Here is a 12,524-nt window from a genome sequence, read left to right as displayed (position 1 = left end):
CATCTTCAAGCTTTCAAGATATGTGGAGACAGATCGTAAAGCCAGGAAGAGCATTCTCGCAGCTCTCTATGGTCAGACCACATTTTGCAAAGGCATTATGGACTCCGATACGTGCACGCAAGATGTATAGTGCCAGAATGACTGGGGTGGTAGGGAGCCTGGTAGCTACGGTGAGTGGGTTGAGCGCTGAATGTCAGCTTCTGATTGTTCTGCTTTGTAGAGTATTGCTTTGGTGTACTACTCTGTCAATCCTGTTTTGGCGGATGAGATTTCGAACGCGAAAGCTCGTGGAACGACAATTACTCAGCCAAGCGGACAAAAGCTGATCAGCTTTGAGGAGGTTCAGAAGCATAACAAGCCTGATGACTGTTGGGTTGTTATTGATGTGAGTGACCTTTAGCTTTACAGCTGTTGGATTGAATACAAAGTGGTGTTGACAAGGACAATCTAGGGAAAAATCTACGATGTGACTGAGTTCTTGGAGAATCACCCAGGTGGGCCAGAGATTATCATCGCCAATGCAGGTAAAGATGCTACGCAAGTAGAGACTCGTGCATCTTTAATAGAGACTACCAAGCTTACAACTTTACAGAAAGATCTTTAAACCTGTCCATCCGTCAGATGCCCTCAATATGCTGGAGCCATCTCAGCATATGGGTCCTGTCAATCCAATGACAATGCCTGAGCCGGAAGAGGAGAAGCTGACTGAAGAAGTTTTGAGAAGAGAAGAAGCAAGAAAGAAGATGCCTGGTGCGGATGCAATGTTGCTCGTGCAAGACTTTGAGGACTGGGCAGAGCAAGTGCTGAGTGGTACAGCTTGGAGTTTTTACAAGAGTGCTGCAGATGGAGAGAAGAGTGAGCGAATTCCATGTGCCGTGTAGTTGAATGAGTTTAGATATTGGCTGACAAACATTAGCTGTCGCCGAGAACCAGAATGCTTTCAATCGATACTATTTTCGCCCGAGAATCCTACGCGATGCGACCACCGGTAGCATAGAAACGGAGCTTATGGGAATGAAAACGTCCATGCCTGTTTTCATCTCTCCGTCCGCAATGGCTAAACTTGGACACCCGCTTGGTGAGATTAATCTGACTAAAGGTGCTGGTATTTGTGGTATTGTACAAGGTGTATGTGCAGTCTGGTTCTCAGGTGTTGTGGAAGATTAACAACGCGCCCATTGGCAGATTTCCATCAACGCATCTTGCTCTCTTGACGAAATTATGGAAGCCCGCAAGACAGATCAACCAGTCATGTTTCAAATTTACCTTAATAAAGACAGATCAGTCTCAATTGCCCTCCTTAAGAAAGTCACGTCTCTTGGAGTCAATGCCATCATCTTTACAGTGGACAATCCTTGGCCGAGCAAGAAAACAAGAGATGTTCGGGCCAAAGCTCGTGTTACTCCCCCTCCGGGCAGCAATGGCAAACAGAGCAAAAGTCCTTTGGGCGTCAGTCAAGCAATCTCTACATACCAAGATACCAATCTGACATGGAGTGATATTGACTTCATAAGAGTAAGCATGGTGTTTCTCAACACAACAGTCGTATGCTTAATGCGGATAGCAACATACAAATTTACCAATAATCGTGAAAGGCGTTCAAAGCCTTGAAGATGTTGAACTTTGTGCTAAGGCAGGAGTTCAAGGTGTTATTTTGGTGAGCTTTGACCTGAAATAAAACTATCCTGCTGACCACCTGTGATTCATAGTCCAACCATGGCGGACGTCAGTGTGACTAGTAAGCTTATGGCAGTTTCTCAGTCATATATACCTAACGTATTATAAGCGCTCCGGCACCAATAGATCTACTTTATGAGATGCGTTGTAATCGTCCTGACTTGTTTGAGAAGATTGAAGTCATGATGGATGGTGGTGTTCGTTCAGGAGCTGATGTGGTGAAAGCTATTGCTTTAGGTGCCAAAGCTGTAGGGTTGGGAAGGAGCTTTTTGTATGCTAATGGGACTCATGGCGAAGAGGGCGTGGTGAGACTGTGCCAAAGTGAGCATGTCTCTGACATCAACGTCGTTCCTTGACTCATAAATTCCGCCACAGTTCTTGCCGAGGAAATCACCAATACTATGCGAAATATTGGTGCCATGAAGATAGAAGATCTCAAGCCTGAGATGGTAGGGCCGGCTGGCCCTTGGGTTGGTTCCAATGCCCCACCTTATGTCAAGACTACGTAATGGAGCGTCTTAGTCAGATTTCTCTCCAACATTATAATGCTTTACACCTTGTATGCATTATGCTCATACCAACTAGCAGTACTCTGCATTATGGTCTTGTTTATCTCCCGTTATTTTGCCCTCGGCCCCGAGGCTCGTCCGGACCCATCTGGACGGCGAAGAAGAGCGCAAGGCCGACAATGTACATCCAGTATTTTTGAAGGAATGTTTTTTCAGGAGGAGGGGTGATTGGAGCACCAGTGGTACTATCTACAACAGGCGGAGGTCCCAATGGCGGCCTTTGAAAACCATCAGAAATGTTTAAGGACAATGGCGGTATTGCTTACAAAAGAGTTATCTCTGGCACAGCGGTAACAAAATCGACGATTGATATATCACTTGGTAATTTTACATTGGTGTTTCCGGCACAATCAACGAATATGTCGGACGATTGGACAGAGATAGAGACTGGACGTAAGCCATCGAGATGAACTTGTATTGTTGGAGGTGTTGTTAGATAGCACTGATTCTGGGTCATCCACTAGTCAACACAAAAGATGCCGTGCTTACAGATCGTGTTGATGTAAAAAGCCATGCGTCTTCGCTGTCTCCTAGTTGCAGTCCCACCTGATACCATCCCGTTCCGTCATCCTCTGAGGTTGTTTCTGGAGTATCAGGCCATGGTCTCTTCTCTATCGACTGTGTTCCTTGCTCGAGAAGCGATATGGAACCCAGAGGTATGAATGAACGAGGTGTCCCGTCTGATACCCTAGGAAGCAAGCGATGGTAGATTTCGTATTGTTCAGACGTCGAAGCAAAGGCAAACAAAAAGCGAGAGAAAATTATAAGCGATAAAATCGACATATCTAACTGCTGCGAATTGAAACGAATAACTTTTAAAGATTAAATAGAGCAGTTATACAAGAGACTGATATCTAAACGCAACACGTGGCAATAATTCCGTTTTCTGGCCATCCTCTTAACATGCCAAAATGAGACTTGATAAGATAACATTATGAAGTCAAGATAAAAATCCCATCTATGCTCTTATATAATATACAAAATTCGTCTAGGTTCTCAAGATCAAGGCCACTTTTACGACCCTCTCATCCGTTTGTTCACTAGAATCAGCGACCATAAAAATCCCAAATAATATTTGTGCTATTAAACAACAAACGACCATACTATGGCCTCCAACTTGGCTCATAACCCAATTATACACCTTAAGCATCAGTATCTAATCTTTCTGATAACCAGCGTTTCTCATCGGGGTTGGCGACCTTTAGCTTTTCCTCCTTCTTAATAACTTCCCACATCGTCGTTGTCTTGGGTGCCAATCCCGAGTCTTTTCTTCCACTAGCAGGTGGGCTGAATAATCTATTTGATTTATAAGAAGCCGAGGTCGCCCTGTTACCCTTGGGAGCAGGGATTGGAGATGTTTCGCGTTGTGAAGGACAAATTAAAGGCTGATCCACGAATGGGTCAATGATAGAATTTTGGTGGACAGGAGAGGTAATGTGACCAGGGTCTATATCCTTCAGTGCTGGTAACCTCTCAGATACCGGAGACGTATAGACATTTCTGGGTGCAAGCAGGCTGATTGGAGTCTTGGTCCCTCGCTTATTGATAGAATTTACCACATCACGGACCGGCCGTCGTTTGGAATATGGTGATGGTAGAGGCTTAGATTTGGGAGGAATAGTTGCGGGTTTATGTGGCGGTACGTGTTTCAAGTTTTTTGTTAAAGGGGAAGGCGTACCAGTCACAGAGTCCGATCGTGCATCGACTGGCGATACCTCGACATGGCGCAGAGATTGTACTGACTTGGATAGCGGTGTAGCAGTGGCCGTCTCTTCCCGAAACTCTGGAACAGGGGGTAAGGTAGTCGCTTTGCTGACAGAAGTGCACCTGCCGCCGCCTACCGAGAGCAGGGTTCCTGTCAATGACAGATCCAGATCTCCAAATGTTTCAAAACCGACATCCAAGAAATTATCAACTTCGTCTTCCCTTCGATCCTTGTCTTCTTGGTCATCCAAATACATTTCTGAAACCTCCTCTTCGTTCACTGGAGAAGCATTTACCTCCTTAGTGGTCAAGTCTCCTTCAAGGGACTCATCTTCATCTTCTGGCATCAAGTCTTGTTCTGCAAATGATTGCTCCGCCTCGAAAGGCGCCATCTCTTCAATAACCCCCGTTGTTTCAAGACTACTTTCAGTATCTTCCCTTTTCAATATCATCATGTTTCTCATTGATCTCGCTGAATCAAGACTGGATAGGCTTGGGCCATTCGCATATATCGGTTTGGGCTGAATAATAATATCACCACGCCAGCTGATAGGCGGAACTCGTGTACTGTCAAGCAACACAGAGGAAGTTTTTTGCGTCGTTTCAGGCAGGGTTAGCTGGTGGAGTTGATCCTGCGAAGCGATGGGCCAAAGGGTAGGCTGAGGGGCAGGGTCACGAATTTCGAGTTGACTACCAGACCTGGGACGAGCCGTGCTTGATCTACTATTACCTCGTCGCAAGATGGCAGATACCCTAGTGCTGGTCATACGCGTGAAGAAGGAATCATTCCGAGGAAGCTGGGTTGATGAGACGGGCGACACTAGTGAGGCATCGTCTCGTCGTGCAAGCCGTACATCCTGGACAAAGGCCTCCTCCGAGTCTGAAGGTTGGTGAGAGGATCCCGAAACGCCTGATCGTAGAGATCTCTGTGAAGGCATGGCGGCGTTCTGTGACTCAACTTGTAAAGAAGGCTCAAGTAGACCGAACAAGTCTAGCGGCTCTGACGAGGAACTGGGCAGCTGGTATTGGGCCGAATCAAGATGAGAACGATTGATCTCAACGATAGAATCGTGTGGGGTAGGTACAGGACCGCCTTTAAAAGGCGCAAGAATAGGAACATTGAGATCAGTTTCGCCATCATCCGAATCGCTCATGGTACGTTGTGTAGACCTCCATCTACCACTCGGTGTTCTGAGGACTCCCATATCTTCTTCTTCTGATGGAAGATCGCTCCAACTTTTGGACGGCGAAAGATTATTAAATCGCCGCGAGTCTTCATCTTCAAACATATCAATGCGAGCATCTTTCACGGCACTGGCAGCTGGAACAGGTTTATGAGGGGTATAGTAGAGCGACTTGCCACGTATAGGACGTGGACCAAGAAGACGGATGCCGTTTCCGACGGGCCGTATGGATCTTCGTGAGGGTGAAGCAACTGAATCCGCGCCATCATCTGAGGAGGGATATTGCAATTCAGCATACGGATCGGAAGTCCAGTGTCCAGCCTTGATTCTGCTGGATATACTTGATATGCCAGCACCAATGGCGCTTGTTCCGGCATTCCAAGCTGCATTCCAGCCAGTTTGTTGGGCGGGTGGCCGATCCCTCATAATATATCGTGGCTGGTAACCCTTCTCTTCTAGGTCTTCCATCAGACCTGGTCCGCCTTTCTCTCTTGCTCCGTAGGGTCGAGGAGCGGCAAAAAGACCGCGTCCATGTGGTCCGCTCGCAGGCCAGGCGTTTTGCCTTTGACGTCTGCTTCTAAGTCTTATAGCCCACAAGCAGATGCCAAGGGCCAGGGATGCAACAGATACTGATCCAACAACCAAGGCGACGATAATGGAGGTGGAAAGGGGGTGGGTATTTGCTCCAGCGTCACTAGCAGCATGGGAGGTGTTCGAAGTAGGTAAGGCATGAGTATCTGATTAATTAACAAGTCAGCAACATGTAGCGTCATATCTTATTAATTTGTCCAGCAGACCCACAAGTCTGGCTTTCGCCATCGACATTCTGAGAGACCGAAAGTGGCAGAGATCCCAACGATGTTTCAGAAGACGAGGGAACGACGACATTCGTTCCCGATTGATCTCCATTATTGTTGCCAATCGTGGCAGTATTGGTACCGGAAACACCAGACTCACTTTCTTGAGAAACACTGCTATCAGTCTTCGTAACAGTAAAGTCTGCGGCCCAAGCATTGGTTGCACTGTTGAATATATATAGCTTGGTATCAGCGGGTCCAGAGCTTGAATAACCTATGGAGTGTATGAGGTTTCTTATCGTGATCCGACAACTGAAAACATACCACCATAGATGATAATTTGATCATTGCCTACCGCTACAGCAGAAAAGTCATATCTTGCCCCAGCCCCTGTGGTGATATGAGCGATGTGGCATAGCACAATAGTCAACCTACCTGTGCCACTTGTAGATGTCTTCTCCCAAGTTGAACTTTGCACATCGAGTGTCCAAGTATCATCGTAGACATTCCCTAGATTGGCACTGGCACCACCAAATAGGACAACCTTTGTTCCATCCTTGTTCAATGCAGCACTGGCTCCTCGTCGCCCTTCTGGAGCACTCCCGGATATACCCACCTCCATCCATGATGGACTAGCCGCAGCCGTATCGAGCCGGTAAATGGATGTGAATGGACGAACGTCAACGTTGCTTGTAGCCTGAGATGTGAATGCTCCTCCAAATACCAACAACGAACCATTCGAGAGAAGAATCGAAGAATGGTGGTAGATTCCAGACGGTAAGCTCGGGAGAGTGGAAAAGCTTGGCCCAGCAGGATCGAAAAGATATGTATCTGAGAACGTTATGCCAGAGCCATCGTTTTTGAGACCACCAGTCAGATAGACTTTACCATCGGCCCCGGTAGCAGCAGAATGATGCACTCTGTTCATGGGCTGTCCTGCCCAGTTCGCTACCTGGTGGGCAAAGCTCATGCTTGATGAGTATTTAGCGTCAAGCGTAATGATCCAAGCCGAGTCCTTTGCTGTTGAAGTGGCCTGTTCTGTCCCTCCGTCTCCTCCAAAACTCAAAAATTGCCAGGTGGTATCCGACCGACTGACTGGCGAGATGGTATGCCATGCCTCAGTTGGCCCTGCTGGGTTGTCAAGCTCGGTGAATGGAGGTGCAGATGTCGTAAATGCTGAGTTTAACGGAATGATGATGGTTGAAGCTGTATTTGGTGCAGATGAATAGGTATAAAGAGACGTTGGATCGGTTTTACCACCATGGATGATGAGCGTTGGAGGAGAGGGTATATAAGTCGAGGCATGTCCCCATCTAAGACAAGTGAGCTCCGCAATATCATCCAAACATTCACTGTCTTACCTTGAGGATATACTCGTTGTCTTATCTACGGCTGCCGCCAAAGCACCGCAAAGAACTGTAGATGCGAACACTAGGGTTCTGTACATCTTTTATAGATGAATTGTTTGCTCTTCAAGATACAAGATGAGTTGATGATAAAAAGAATGTTTCGCGAAATGGGATTTGAGATTTTAAAATGACGATGACAGGGTAAATTTGGTTGTGCTTGTTGTTAACGTTAGTTGAAAGGCATCCTCATCATCAATATTCCAAGTTCTCCACACGGCTGTAATAAAGCAAGAATAAATTGAAATGGGTTTTCAACAGTTGGAAAAGTAAAAGCAAACATATAAATGCAATATCTTTTTTTCTGTAGTTTATATATGCATGGTGAGTTTTACGGTGACGACATGACTTTTCGTCAACAGAAATGTTCATTCAACTTCTATCTTTGAACGTTCCAAACAATAAAAACATCAGGCACGTCAGGTACAGTTGTCATTGGTTGAAGCACCATTCTGGGAAAAAAAATCATTCGTGTTATAAATCGGACATCTCCGCTTCGAGAGTATCGGCGTTATTATAAACGCCACTTCGGTTTTCACGGAGAATAGCGGGATTATGGCTTGCGGTTTTGAAGTTTGAGCTTGAATCGACCTCTCTTTCTCACCTTACGACGGTAGGTTCAACAAAAACTGACAAAAGTGAGTGTCGTCTTTTGCTATATCGCTCTCGTCAAATGCAAGGGGGCAGCGTTGGACCGGTCGAAGAGAAGCAGTGGTAGCTGAAGTAGGGTTGTTTGGACGGTCTATGGCATAAGATTGGGAGAGTGGCTGTCATTTGGGAGGTATGGATAGGAGTAGAGAGTTGGAGTGAATATTAAGACGACGGACAGGCAGAGGGGAGATGGCGCAGATTGATGCTTGAAGTTTTGGAAGAAATCGTGTGCTGATGATTGGATTTTTTCTCCCAATTCTATCGCCTTGCAACCACTGTAACTTTTTCTACTATATCAGATGGGTATCGATATCCGCCGCCACCACGTCAAGAAGGGCAATCGGTCTGCCCCCAAGTCTGAGGACCCCTACCTTCTCTTGCTTGTCAAGCTTTACAGATTTTTGGCTAGGAGGACTGACTCCAACTTCAACCGAGTTATCCTCAAGAGGCTGTTTATGAGCAAGGTGGGTATAGATGAAGAATGGGCAAGGAACGCTTGCTAAGGCAGTATGCGTCTATAGATTAACCGACCTCCCATCTCTCTCTCCCGAATTGTCAAGGAGACCAAAAACTCCAACCCTGACAACTCCAAGACTGTCGTTGTTGTTGGCTCTGTTCTTGACGACGAGCGTCTTCCCGAGGTCCCTAAACTCACTATCGCGGCCCTCCGATTCTCAACTGGCGCCAAGGAACGTATTGTTGCTGCTGGTGGTGAGGCTCTCACTCTTGACCAACTCGCCCTCCGTGCTCCTACCGGTTCCAACACTGTCCTTCTCAGAGGCAAGAGGAACGTTCGTGAGGCCGTCAAGCACTTTGGTGGTCCTCTCAAAGGCGGCAAGCCTTACGTTGCCAGCAAGGGTAGGAAGTTTGAAAGGGCCCGTGGTAGGAGAAAGGTTAGTGTGAACGCCATGCTTGGAAACACCTCCACTGACATTATTTGCAACAGTCGAGAGGTTTCAAGATCAAGTCCACCCACAAGTAAGCCACACGCAATGGCTATGGCAGGAGCATTGTGGGAGCGGGTTGCATCTGTGGTGGATTGGGTGGAAGCGGCGCTCTCTCGGTGTCGCAGGGATTTTACGTTTTCCTCATGCACCGTACTTCGATGTTGACGCATACATGAGCAGTTCTTTACAAAATTTCTATTTGCCGTAAACAATTTCAAGTCCAGGCCTCTAATAACGCGTGACATCCGTTACATGACAACGTCTCGAAAGCTGTCTATCAGATTGATTAAGGATCTATCCTTCAGGCATGTTACGTAACATTGCCTCTTTAAGATCATCTCCAAGGGACCCACTGAAACAAGGATCTACTCGCTTTATTGACGATTTCTCCTTGTTCTTTGTGTAGCTGGTACCATTCAGACGAAACCGAAAAGTTGTTTCCAAGGTCAAAGGCGAGATGGCAACTCTGCGGGCAAGCAACGGACTCTATCGCATCTTATTTAAGGAGCGCATTTCTTTCCCCTTTCGTTCCTTCATCTTACCACTGGGAAGTAGCAGGACTAACTTCTAGCGACGACTGACGCTCATTCGTTCATTCGACCACATTCTTTTGAAGGCTTCACTGGACTTCTCTGCTTGCAGCGCTACCATTGGACACGATGATCATGCACCTTGCCGCTATTCTTTCCCTTCTTGCTGTGACTCAAATCTCGGCTCTACCTTATAAGAATTGCATGAATCACAAGCACCACAATCATGCCGTGATCGCTAATAAGACGGGAGGTATGGAAAGCATGGCTTCTACATCTGTGCAGGATACTACATCTGTGCAGGATTCTACATCTGTCATCAATAGCATATATAGTTCTGTGAGTGCGACGGGAGCGGAACGTGCGAAGTCTGACAACCTGTTAAGACTACGGTCACTACCAGCTCTGATGTCGTGACTACGACAAGCACTGAGAGTAACAAGAAAGTCGAGCCCTCTACGAGTGAATGGACGAGTACCTCTGCGACTACGACGTCTGAGGCCTCAACTTCCAAGGCATCTTCAAGTTCGCTTGAGCAGACAATGATTGATATGCACAACAAAGCGAGGGCGGAGCATAGTCAGTCGGATCTGATTACCAGGACAAAGATTGACTGTCTTTAGATGCTGGAGAGGTTACTTGGGATGCCAAGCTTGCCGAGTATGCTGCCAATGCTGCCTCATCATGCGTATTTGAACACACGTAGGTGCTCAGTGTAAAGACAATTTGTGAGCTGAAGCAAATCTGTGAAACAGAGGTGGTCCTTATGGGGAGAACCTGTAAGTAATTCGCAGTCGTCATTAGGTGTTAATCTGACCTTGCGGCCAGTGCAGCCGGAGCGGGTGGCGATTATAATGCTGCTAGTGGATTCAATGCATGGTATGACGAAGCATGTCAGTCCTAACAGCCACTTAACATTGAACAGAGACTGAGACATGTTTTTAGCCGAATACGACCCTCAAAATCCCGTCTATAGCCACTTTACCCAAGTCAGACTACGTTCCCCATGTGTCGTCAATGATGCTGACTTGCCTTGCAGGTCGTTTGGAAGGGTAGTACCACTATTGGTTGCGCTTTGCACACTTGTGCTGGCAATACAATCTTCAAGGGTTCAGATATGGTAAGTCAATACCGACAGTTTGACTGGGTCAAGGTGCTCATGATATTTGACAGGATGCCGAATACCTTGTTTGTAAGCGAAGCTCTCGCTGTTTGTTTGCATTTTTTGCAATTCTGACTGCTGTTTAGGCGAGTACTATCCTCCAGGCAACGTCATTGGTCAATTCGACACCCAAGTATCGGCGTGAGGAGTTATTTTCTCTTGTCTCTTTCGCCTTTTTAGTCTTAACCATCTGAAATGGTTGAAGCTTCAAAGAACGATCTCTGTTTATTGCACCTATGGTGTCTGCTCAAGAATTCTTGGTAGTACAGATGCAGTGCGTTTGTACAAAACATTATCCAGCTCAAAGAACTTGTCATTTATATGTTGATGGGGCCGCAAACAGATTTACTGATCTGACGGACGTTTCTTCATGACAGTGCTCGTCATCACAAGCTTATCAACAGCTTGAGACTAAAACTTGGCAACGACACGCTGATGACGAGTTGGTCACCAGGCTTTTTTTAACACACCAGACGGAAGCAATGGCGAGCTCCGCCCCAAGTTGAGTAGCAAAAAAGTCCACAATGCGACCACCAAAGAAAGAACGTATTAATGCATGGCCAGGCGTTCAAGTCTGCACAGTATGTGGTTGACCAAAGACAAATTGCCAAAAGGCGTCTGTTACAATTTCTCCTGAGTCGCATAGAGATTGATTTGAGCATTCGCAACAAAGGAATACTCCAATGATCAAACGTTAAACAACAATCAGTTTCAAAGTAGCCAACAGCAGCCTTTTATATTAGCTTTATTTATGACTATTCTCATGATGAATATTTCTATTCTAGATTCAAATTATGTATACCTTACTAAACTTTCCCCGTCTGGTGTAAACATCTTTGTAATACGTCTCGTCCAGTATAGTTTCAACACAAGGGTCAGGGTGATGTTTTTCCAGCTCGTTAAAGACAAATATCGTCAGGGTTGTATGAATATCTCTGGATTTTGGTTAAGGTATAGAAACGCCGTACCGAGTGTTCTAACACTTTTATGAGCCTTTCTACCTACAAAACCAATTGTCCAGTATTATAGACAACCCATACCGTCAGCAATACAGATATGCTGCTTAAGCTCGCCGCCCTTGTATCTCTCACTGGCTTTGTGTCTGCTTTAGCAGCTCCTCAGCATACTGTTCCCAATGACAAGCAGATTTATCTAGATCTTCACAACAATTACAGAGCCCAGCACGGTACTTATCCATTGTACTATTTGCATCACGCTCATTGCTCTCCATAGGAGCCAGCGCTTTATCCTGGAATGATAATCTTGCTAGCTATGCAGCTAAAGTCGCCTCCAAATGCAAATTTCGGCATAGGTATGATTCTTCCAATTGTTCATCTCCTATGGCTGAATGTTGACGATAGTGGTGGTATATACGGCGAGAATCTGTGAGTTAGAATGAACCTTGATATGTTAGGTCAGTCACAAAGCCGTCCTGCAGCGCTGCCGGTGTCGGCAATGGCTATGATATCCAGCGAGGTTTTAGCTCTTGGATAGATGAGTCTTGTAAGTGCTTTTTGATTTAAACTGTTAAGTCCAAACCCAGGCTTGGAAAAGCCAGACAGAGAGGCTGACGGATCTGCATTAGCTCAGTACAGTTCCATCTTTCCTCAAGCAAGTCACTTTACTCAAGTAAGTTAAAGTCAACCATAAGAGTAGAAAACCTAGTATAACAAGCTGTAGGTTGTCTGGAAAGGCTCCAAGGAGCTAGGATGTGCTGCTCATGTCTGTGTTGATGGCACCATCTTTTCCGGAATGGGCCAGAACTCTGTTTTTGTCATCTGTGAGTGACTTATTTTACTATCTTTGTAAAAGCAACTGATTTGTTGCAAGGCGAGTATAATCCTCCCGGAAATGTCATGAATCGATTTTTGGAGAACGTCCAAGCCTTGAATTAATG

The 12,524-nt window shown here is 46.1% G+C and overlaps 6 protein-coding genes across 6 annotated transcripts; 4 read left to right on the top strand and 2 right to left on the bottom strand.

Moving 5' to 3' along the window:
* Positions 1-20: 20 nt before the first annotated feature.
* Positions 21-2,186, top strand: L203_100234 (uncharacterized protein; the record flags this gene model as incomplete). Its single annotated transcript, XM_066209696.1, has 10 exons — positions 21-170; positions 221-385; positions 452-537; positions 593-855; positions 917-1,128; positions 1,186-1,515; positions 1,565-1,657; positions 1,710-1,738; positions 1,787-1,998; positions 2,053-2,186. The coding sequence occupies 10 exons, from the start codon at positions 21-23 to the stop codon at positions 2,184-2,186; spliced, it is 1,674 nt and encodes a 557-aa protein (XP_066065793.1).
* Positions 2,187-2,286: 100 nt separating this feature from the next.
* L203_100233 (uncharacterized protein) lies at positions 2,287-3,029 on the bottom strand (the record flags this gene model as incomplete). Its single annotated transcript, XM_066209695.1, has 3 exons — positions 2,287-2,464; positions 2,513-2,688; positions 2,736-3,029. The coding sequence occupies 3 exons, from the start codon at positions 3,027-3,029 to the stop codon at positions 2,287-2,289; spliced, it is 648 nt and encodes a 215-aa protein (XP_066065792.1).
* A 359-nt stretch (positions 3,030-3,388) lies between these two features.
* On the bottom strand, positions 3,389-7,378 carry L203_100232 (uncharacterized protein; the record flags this gene model as incomplete). Its single annotated transcript, XM_066209694.1, has 5 exons — positions 3,389-5,871; positions 5,936-6,205; positions 6,256-6,321; positions 6,367-7,244; positions 7,293-7,378. The coding sequence occupies 5 exons, from the start codon at positions 7,376-7,378 to the stop codon at positions 3,389-3,391; spliced, it is 3,783 nt and encodes a 1,260-aa protein (XP_066065791.1).
* Positions 7,379-7,658: 280 nt separating this feature from the next.
* L203_100231 (60S ribosomal protein L18-A) lies at positions 7,659-8,970 on the top strand (the record flags this gene model as incomplete). The annotated part of the gene is made up of 5 exons (XM_066209693.1): positions 7,659-7,661; positions 7,955-7,975; positions 8,288-8,452; positions 8,510-8,881; positions 8,935-8,970. The coding sequence occupies 5 exons, from the start codon at positions 7,659-7,661 to the stop codon at positions 8,968-8,970; spliced, it is 597 nt and encodes a 198-aa protein (XP_066065790.1).
* Positions 8,971-9,594: 624 nt separating this feature from the next.
* Positions 9,595-10,772, top strand: L203_100230 (uncharacterized protein; the record flags this gene model as incomplete). The annotated part of the gene is made up of 9 exons (XM_066209692.1): positions 9,595-9,804; positions 9,852-10,044; positions 10,089-10,167; positions 10,221-10,244; positions 10,294-10,358; positions 10,411-10,454; positions 10,505-10,585; positions 10,639-10,657; positions 10,714-10,772. 9 exons carry the CDS (start codon positions 9,595-9,597, stop codon positions 10,770-10,772), a joined length of 774 nt encoding a protein of 257 aa, XP_066065789.1.
* Positions 10,773-11,683: 911 nt separating this feature from the next.
* Positions 11,684-12,522, top strand: L203_100229 (uncharacterized protein; the record flags this gene model as incomplete). The annotated part of the gene is made up of 7 exons (XM_066209691.1): positions 11,684-11,813; positions 11,861-11,939; positions 11,989-12,012; positions 12,066-12,130; positions 12,213-12,256; positions 12,308-12,407; positions 12,458-12,522. The coding sequence occupies 7 exons, from the start codon at positions 11,684-11,686 to the stop codon at positions 12,520-12,522; spliced, it is 507 nt and encodes a 168-aa protein (XP_066065788.1).
* Between the last annotated feature and the right edge of the window lie 2 nt (positions 12,523-12,524).

This window comes from Cryptococcus depauperatus, chromosome 1 (genome assembly GCF_001720195.1).
Source record: "Cryptococcus depauperatus CBS 7841 chromosome 1, complete sequence".
Lineage (NCBI taxonomy): Eukaryota > Fungi > Basidiomycota > Tremellomycetes > Tremellales > Cryptococcaceae > Cryptococcus > Cryptococcus depauperatus.
This window is presented reverse-complemented; position numbering and strand designations above follow the sequence as displayed.